This window comes from Helianthus annuus, chromosome 13, assembly GCF_002127325.2.
Source record: "Helianthus annuus cultivar XRQ/B chromosome 13, HanXRQr2.0-SUNRISE, whole genome shotgun sequence".
In the NCBI taxonomy this organism is placed as follows: Eukaryota; Viridiplantae; Streptophyta; class Magnoliopsida; order Asterales; family Asteraceae; genus Helianthus; species Helianthus annuus.
Window position 1 is genome coordinate 170,978,091 of NC_035445.2, and position 8,949 is coordinate 170,987,039.

The following is an 8,949-nucleotide window of genomic DNA, read 5'->3' on the forward strand; positions in this document are numbered from 1 at the left end:
AACGCATTCATCTTGTGTTGTCCATACCACACAACTTTCGTCAAAATTGAACCTAAAATAATATAACATAAAAGGAAATAAGCCAATATGAGAGACAAAACATAAAGTAAATGATGATCATATACCATTAATCTTTTTAAGCCAAAAGCCTTTGTTGTTCCTCGTCATTTTTCCTTTGATTATTTGTTGTCCTCGTCATTTTTTAAGCCAAAAATGTGATCTAATTTTTTAATCTAAATTTTTAATAGTCAAGTGGTTTAGTTTATGGGTTCAATTTATTCAGCCATTAAAAAAAAGGTAGTTTACGTTTGAACGATTCTTTTTTCATCGGGATTCTCTTAGTTTGTGTCCCTCCACAACACCTCCGGCCCATTGATTGCTTTCCCAAAGCACACTGAAGAGGCAAAAAGCAAAAGCACAATCATCAAACCTATTAAATGTCAAATATTCTACGATAAGAATAGCGGGGGTGTGGGGCGTTGGTTGGAGTGGGGATGTCAGGCAACGCTGGCTAACTCATATCGTGTCAGCATTAGCTGCGGTGTTGCCTTGCTAGCGTGGCTTTGAAGCCCACCATGGGGGGGGGGGGGGGGGGCTAAGGTGGCTGGCTAGGATTGGGTAGTGTCATTGGACTGTTTGGGGTAGCCGTTAGCCAACGGCTAGTTTATTTAAAAAAATTATTTCTTTTTTATACCTTATAAATACTCACCTATTTTTTACAATTTTCTACCACTTCTTTACATCTCTACTTCTATCTCTATATTTTTTTTTATAAATTTAACCCACTTAATCCTCTACAATCATCCATTTAACCGAAACTACGACCCAACCAACCCCACAGTCTAAATAAGAAACAAAAACCTGGTAAGTATTTCTCGGGGGGACTGATTATGGTGAGGAAAACCATTTTTAGAAAAAAAAGATATATTTGCCAATGGGGTGATGGCCTATTAGTAAAGGCAAAGCCTTTAAAAACAGCTAGGTTGGGAAGGGGAAAGTCTTGGGTTCAAGTCTCACAGACGACAGGGGATTAAACAAATTAGCCGTTCAAAAACATATATGTTTAAATATAAAAGTGGAGTGTGAGGTGAAGAAAGTGATGATCTACCTCAAAAAATCAAGGGTATCCAATTTTTTTTATTGTTTTTCTGGATTAAAGGTATGCTTTGTATAAAAAAAAATAAAAAGCTTATATTACGTAGACGGAGTTGAAGGGTGTCCTTATACACTGGCTCCGCCCATGGGTGAAGATTTATGTAGGTTTGAGATTGGAGGAAAAATAAAAACTTTTTAAGATAGAAGTTTTATTTTGAACGACGAAACTCTATATATATAAATATAGAAAGCAAGCCAACAAGAAATTGGAATCCGAAATTACATAATTACATCACGAATTTTAAAATCAACCCATCAAGACTGTTTTGGTCAAAAATCAAACAAATGATAATGTAACAAAATCTGATTTTGTGAGGTAGTGTGCTTATATGTTTGACAATTGAATGAACAAATGTGAAATGTAATAAACAATGAACACAAGGATTTGTACGAGGAAAAAGCCCTTGATCTCAATGTGATCTCCGGCACAAAAAACCTCGGATAGTGAAAACTATCACTATCAAATTTATTAAACTAACAAGAGTTTACAACTTCGGAAGTTGATCAAGTGTTGTACAATGTTTGCTAAAGTGCAAGTGTCTTTGAGAGCTAATGTTCGCGAGAGAGAGTGTGTGTTTTCTGCTAATAGCAGTTGTTGTTATCTATACTTGATCAAACCCTTTAAAATAGAAATAACAAACAAGTTCGAAATATGTGTAAGACCACGTCCAACCAAGTTAACGTTGAGCCATTTCCACACGTGTAGCATCTTCAACGATTCCAGTTCGATATTCTCGCCATGACTCGGTCCACATTGCCCATGACCTGCATTCCATCACGAAAATATACAAGGAACAACTGTTAGTTAAGTTATAAAAATAATAAGGATCCGTGATCCCCAGACTTCCTGTATCAGACTTTAAGGATCAGTGATCCAGGCGGGTCTAAGGATAAGTGATCCATAAGTATTAAAGTTTAACCCCTAACAAAGACCAATTAACATTACACAACTTTGATCTACTTGTGATCCAAAGAAACAAATTTTTCTTGATTAGCTCCGCCGTTCTCTCATGAAGTGAATATGATGATTATTAAGTCTGCTCGTTTCGATTCTTCCATGTCTCCCACATCGCCACCATAATCACAACCCCTATTAATTTTTTCCATTCCTTTGACTCCCTTTGATCCATAGCGTTGCCGATGAGCTGTTGTGGAGTTCTATCTGAAGTCGGAAAAGGGAAGCTTGAGCCACACTAGAACCAAACACCATATGGATTTTGCAATCCAATAATACCAAAAAAAATGCTAATTTGAACCTTTATGAGTGAAATCACAAAAAAGAAAGAAAAGAAATCGGAGAAGACAAGCTCTTGAATCTTTGGAAACCGTCTAGGAGTCAGTTTATTTTCAAGGACCATCTTCAACACAATTCCCATGGATATAAGAATCAAACCGCTGCAATGCTGTTTTGTTAATGTTTTTGTGACTATGAAGCGCGTGAAAGAAGCCGCATTTCTAATCGTTGTAACCTGTCACAAGAAGTCAAGAATATAGTACAAGTTTAGGAACAAAAAATGACAACACATAATATATAAAGGCTGTGACAGAGCGAATGAGGGGCGAGAGGTCGGCCTTAAGAGGCGTTTTGTGACTTGGCCAATAAATGTTGCCGCTGCGTTGTGACTTGGCCAATAAATATTGTAGTATAACAATGAAGATTAGTGCATAGTATTTGATAACAAATTGAGGTTATTAACTGTTTTTAAAAAGACTAATGTCAATCAAGATTTTAGGAACTAATATGATTGACCTCAAAAGTCAAAATCCATGATTCTATGAATTCTTACCTGAGAACAATAACTCCGAGCTTTGAACAACTTCCAGTAAAAATCATTGGAGGAATCAAAAAAATACATATCCATCTGTCAATGAAACCAAGATGGAAAATGATCAAATATTTTTCAGATAGCATATGCATTGGATAAATAATTAATTTGAGCCTCTACCTCTCAAAAAACTGAATAGTTCAAATAATCATACAAAACAAGAACAAAACTTTACCTTAAAACCAATGTTTTCGTAATCGGACCGGGCCAGCCGGTCGGATAGGTAACCGCACCCATCATTGGTTGCTTTTGTACTGCAGAGAATAGGCTGCTGAATCTGCATAACAGCAAACTGAATTATCAATTTTTAACTAAAATTATTTCTTCAAATATCAAGATATTACTATACATCCTTGCTCAGATTATTCTTTGGTGGTATCAACTACCATGACCATTAAGTGGGATTAAAGGGACCACTAAAATTGACCAAAAACATCAACAACCAGAAAATTAGAATCTTGGGGATGTGAAGTAATTGTGAAAAAATCCTGACACCAACTAAAATTTGGCAAGAAAACTACCAGAAAATCTTGCATGCAAATCATAACATAATCAAGAACAAAAAAATAAAAAAATAACAATTATATTAACATATCATTTTTAAACTTCTCTTGGAGATTTTGTGCCTTCTTATATCGAGACACACGAACTCATGAAGAATTGAAATTAATCAATATATGAACACCAAATTCTGTAAGAAAAATTATAGATTACCAATAAGCACAAACTTTGTTTCCGCATAAGCAGTCTCTTGCTGTAAGTTCCAAACTCTCTTTCTTCAATGAGTCCAATCAATCGGAATCGCTAAAGAAAACAAAAATCACTATTAGAAGGAGATCACATAGTTTCTGCAATGTAAAGGAGATCAATAAGTAACTTAGCAAAAAGGAGTGTTTAGTAAAAGAAAAGTACCTGGATTCTATTTCGATGCGTGGGATATGAGAGATGAGAGGCCAGTAGCGGGAGCCTCTTCCGTTACACCTTTCTTCGAGATATGGGCATTCTTCAATTATCAAACTCAAAAGTGAAGGTAGCAACGTCTCTGGTAGATGTTTCATCTTCGGGCATTTCTCAATGGAGAGATGTTGAAGATGTGTAAGATGTTGTAGTCCCTCTGAAGGTGATTCCAGATTATCGAATTCTTCGATGCCAAGATGAGTAAGAGAGGAAGGAAGAAGGTGGGACAACTGATTTAAATTACTCACTTCGGGTTCATCGCATAACGTTAGGCTAACAAGAGAAGTTGGAAAATTTTGGTAGCCCCATTCCAAGATTGGTTTCTTCAACCCCCCTATTCCAAGGCTGACCAATTTGGGGGGCCAAAGTCCACGAGGAAAGGAAGAATCCATACTTGGACATTTTTCTATTAACAGAAATTGTAATGAAGTGAGCTTCGAAAGCTCAAGGTCAGGAAACGTCTCGATGCTTAAACAGCTGTATAGCTCAAGGTGAGTGATGTGTTTGAAGTAGCTCATATCAGTGATTGATTTCAGATTTCTCCAACGATAAATAAACACGTATTCTAGCATTGGCATGCCAGTGTTGTTGATAATTTCCATTTGTTCGTTGCAAAGAGATATATCCAGTGACTTGAGCTTCTGCCCTCCTGCTGGTGTTGCAAAGGAGACACGTGTAACTGAACTACAAGAACCAATGCACAAACTCTCAATGCTATTTGGACAACAACAACATTGCATGTTGTTACAATGCCATACATCCAAAATCCTAAGAGATGATAGGAGGCTGCTGTTAAAATTATCCCCGTCCCCTATCTCTCCTAAACTCACCAAACCTGAACAATTATGTACGTACAATTTCTTTAAGTTCACAAGAACCTTACTTGCGTCTGCTTCTGATTCCCACAAATACTTTATGTCATTACACCCATTGATTCTTAGTTCTTCAAGTGTCCCAAGATAGTCTATAACACCTCTCCACACGCCATCTGTAAGCCCTAAAATAGATTGTATCTCCAACTTAGTGATGGATGAAGCTGCATGAACCAGATGTCTCAACACACCATCACCACATCTATCTATTTGTAAAACCCTTAGTGAAGGTAGAGCTTCAACTAGGACGTCATTCAGGTTTGGACAATCCTTTATATGAAGCTCTCTAAGGCATGGAAACACTTCATCTAAAATATAATAGTTGGTTGACCACGTCTTCCACCCCGACATATCTTCAAACCATAAAACTTCAAGTGAAGGGAAGGAAACATCGATAGTCCCTGTGAACTCTGAACCTATGTCTTCAACCTCATCCATGCCTTGAATAAACAACTCCTTAAGTGAAGCTAGTTGCCCAAGTGGCGGTAAATATGTACATTTTTTACAGCCACGTATCGACACATGAGTCAACAAATGAAAAGAGGGATCCCCTATCCAGTTTGGAAACTTTGTTCCCCCATATGACACAATTGCAAGCTCTTTCAACCTATCACTGTGAGGTTTCAGTTCACTGATAACCTCTTCTTCGAGTGGCCCCCTTCGAGTTCCATCAAAAACGTAACCCCATTTTAGCTCTAACTTAGAAAGCCTTTTTAGAGATAAGTTCGCCTCCTTTGCATGCATTGCACTTTGTACTTTGTGCAGTCCCTGTATAGAAATTTCCCCATGAAGATTTATTAACCCCTTAAGCTCGGTTATTGTAAAGCCATTATCTCCACCAATGATTATCTTGGTCAGAGTGTGTAGGCTTTCCAACTCGCCGATCCCCAAAGGAAGCTTCTCCAAAAGTGGAGTATCTCTTAAATCGAAATGACGTAGCTTTTGAAGCTTTGAGAAGCTTTTAGGCAACTTAGTCAAACTTTGACACCCAAAAACAATCAATGTCTGTAAGTTATAAAGATTGCCAACATTATCTGGTAACTCTCTGATTTTAGTTTGAGATAAATTAAGATACCTTAAGTGCTTCAAACTGCCAATGAACTCTGGTACCTCACTTATCTCAAAACGACTCAAACAAAGAACCCTTAACAATGCTAACTCCGGAAGTAAATCAACCAAAATCTTATTGGATAGGTAAAAGGTGTCCCAACTATTATTCATCCCAGCAGATACTGCTAACATTGTTCTCAAACTTCTAGCTCTTTTAAATGCCTCAAACTTATGGTAAGCTACATACTCCTCACGAATAAATGAAATGTGGTGGTACTTTGTCGAACCTCTCTTTCTTATCTCCATTTCCTTTTCAAACCGTAAAAAATAATCTTCAGCAACAAATGTGGCCAAGTCGTTCATGAGATTATGCATCACAAAGAAAGATTCATCGTTAGGGGCATGTTGAAAGAACGATTTTGATAACAATATCTCAAAACACTCATGGCCAAAGCGTTCTGGTGACATGTATCCCCTTGATTGGTTTAAATACCCTTCAGCCATCCATAATAAAATCAACTCCTCCTTGTCAAATAAAAAGCCCCTGGGAAACAAGGAGCAATATTCAAACAACGTCTTCAAATGTTGAGAAAGATCATGATAGCTTCGCTTAAGGGATGAAAAAATTTCTTCACTAATTTCTATATCCCATATCTCACTTTTCAACACATCATCCCAATCTTCTGCATTTGTTGTGGTCCTCAATCGTCTTCCAATTGCCTTTAAAGCCAAAGGCAAACCACCACACTTTTCCACAATACTTTCACCCATTTGTTTTAGTGTTGGGTGTGAATCAAAGTTATCTACACCCAATGCATGTAGAGCAAATAAAGACAAAGCATCTTCATGTGACAAAATTTTGAGATGGTCTAGATGACCAATACCACCAAAACCTAGCTTTTTTAGCAATTGATCCTTACGAGTTGTGATGATTATCTTACTTCTACGAGCCACCAAATGAAATGACTGCAATAGGTATTGCCAGTCATCATTGTTCTCACACCACACGTCGTCAAGTACTAGTAGAAATCGTTTTTCCTTCAAATGCTCTTTAAGAGCCACCTGAAGTAGATGTAGATCTGCAAAATCTTTATTCTCTCCGGTCACCGATTGAAAGATGACTTTAGATATCTTGAATATATCAAAATCATTAGAGACATAAACCCATGCCCGGAGTTCAAAGTGACTGTGCAACTGTGGATCATTATACAAAAGTGTAGCTAGAGTGGTCTTCCCAACCCCACCCATACCAACTATGGGTACTATGCTAAAGTTTTCCTTAGATGACCCATCATCCCCTAACAACTTCTTCAGCAATTCTTCTTTCTCAGCAACTCGTCCAACAACATTAGATTCTGGCAAAGAGGTTTCATTTCCTCTATTAGGATCTTTCTGTTTTCCATCTTTCACGGTCAACCCTAGCGCATTTTTTTCCTTATTTATATGTTCTAACCTGGTGGTAATACTATCTAACTTGTGACTCAACCTTTGATCTAGTGAGAAATTTGTGCAGCAAGTTGGGATGATTAGGTTTCTTACCGTGCTTGTGCTTGCTCCTGATAGCTCACGATGCATAGCTTCGGTAGCCACATCGTCAAGTAAGTTGTCGATATCGTAAGCCAAATGTTTGAGCTCACGCAGCCATTGTTTAACAGCTTCATCCTTTACTTCCTTGTCAGCAGCATCTTTCAGCACAGCTTGGATCTGGGACAGTTCTCTCTCCAGATTCTCCAACTCAGTGTAAAATCCCTGAGAACCAACATACTTCTTGAGGGCTACATCAGCAAGCTTCTGAAAAATGACATTGACGAGTGCAGATGCAACGGCTTCAGCCATTGTTATCAGTAAAAAGGGAATTAAGACAAGTAGTTGCTGTGTATGTGAGGAATGTAGATGAGATGAGTGCCCCCTGCACAGTTATTGTTCTATAATAATCACAGTCGAGATAAGTGGCCAGGAGTGGTTTCCAACGTAAACCACGTGAAAACAATATGACAATTTATTGAGAAATTTTATATGTAATTTAAAATGATAAATTTGATCAAGTGGGTTCTAAATAATTATACTTACAGCTGTTTCTCGATTAGAGGAATAGGTACCGAGAGTGGTTCCCGGAATTAAATATCTAAAGGAACATCATTACAGGATTATTATTATTTTTTTAAAGGAAAACTTCATTAAAAAACACCGACCAAGCCCGAAAACCAAGAGGCCACAAAAACAACTACAAACACACTAAATAAATACAAATTTACATCAATCCGTCCAGGAAATTAGATTGTTCTTTACTCTATTTTTGAACCAAAGAAACCCTATAGACCTGACCTCGCTAAAAATAGAATCCACCTTGGCTTCCACCCCTGAAAAAACTGCCTTATTCCGAGCAGACCACAGACACCAAACAGCAGAAACGATAATACCTTAGACCACCGGTTTGATTCTGTTGGCGATATTACTATGCTTATGGATTTCCAGGAGATCTCTGAAAGTGAATGCGAAAATCGGAGAGAGACGGCACCATCTGCTGATTTTCTGCCACATGAGAGAAGCCGTATACACGATGAGAATATATGATCCATAGACTCGGACTCCGATTTACAGAACGGGCACAACCCATCACCTACCATTATACCTCTTCTCCACAAGGCATCCGACGTCAGTAACCGGTTCATCTCGGCCCTCCAGCCGAGGATATTACACTTTAACGGACCCACGAACACCGATCAACAACACAATAATTCCTGTCGCCCGCAGAATCATCGAGGATTTTCTTGACAGAAAATGAGCTCGACTGATCCGGCAACCACGTCTAAGCTGTTGTTTAACGAGACCGCCGATAAAGAGCCCAACAAGTCTTCAAACTCAGCCCGTTCTCCCGGCAGATCAGGATTGTGCCTCCACAGCCAATTGCCCTCCAACCGATCCCGAACACAGCATGTCTTAACCACCTCAAGGGAAAAAAGGAGCGGGTAGACCTCCCTTAATGGGACGTCTTTCAGCCAAGGATCCAACCAGAACAGAATACGATCTCCCCGGCCCACTTTCCCCTTAAAAAAGCCCCGAATACGAACATTATCAGCAACGGGCTT

At 38.4% G+C, this 8,949-nt stretch overlaps 2 protein-coding genes across 2 annotated transcripts; both read right to left on the reverse strand.

The window, feature by feature from the left end:
- Nucleotides 1–1,581: 1,581 nt before the first annotated feature.
- LOC110900690 lies at nucleotides 1,582–3,286 on the reverse strand. The gene is made up of 3 exons (XM_035981760.1): nucleotides 3,157–3,286; nucleotides 2,943–3,017; nucleotides 1,582–2,624 (listed from the first exon to the last, which is right to left on the reverse strand). The coding sequence occupies exons 1-3, from the start codon at nucleotides 3,262–3,264 to the stop codon at nucleotides 2,349–2,351; spliced, it is 459 nt and encodes a 152-aa protein (XP_035837653.1). The 5' UTR covers nucleotides 3,265–3,286; the 3' UTR covers nucleotides 1,582–2,348.
- A 292-nt stretch (nucleotides 3,287–3,578) lies between these two features.
- On the reverse strand, nucleotides 3,579–7,727 carry LOC110927204 (putative disease resistance RPP13-like protein 1). Its single transcript, XM_022170836.2, has 2 exons — nucleotides 3,894–7,727; nucleotides 3,579–3,785 (listed from the first exon to the last, which is right to left on the reverse strand). Exons 1-2 carry the CDS (start codon nucleotides 7,694–7,696, stop codon nucleotides 3,773–3,775), a joined length of 3,816 nt encoding a protein of 1,271 aa, XP_022026528.1. The 5' UTR covers nucleotides 7,697–7,727; the 3' UTR covers nucleotides 3,579–3,772.
- Between the last annotated feature and the right edge of the window lie 1,222 nt (nucleotides 7,728–8,949).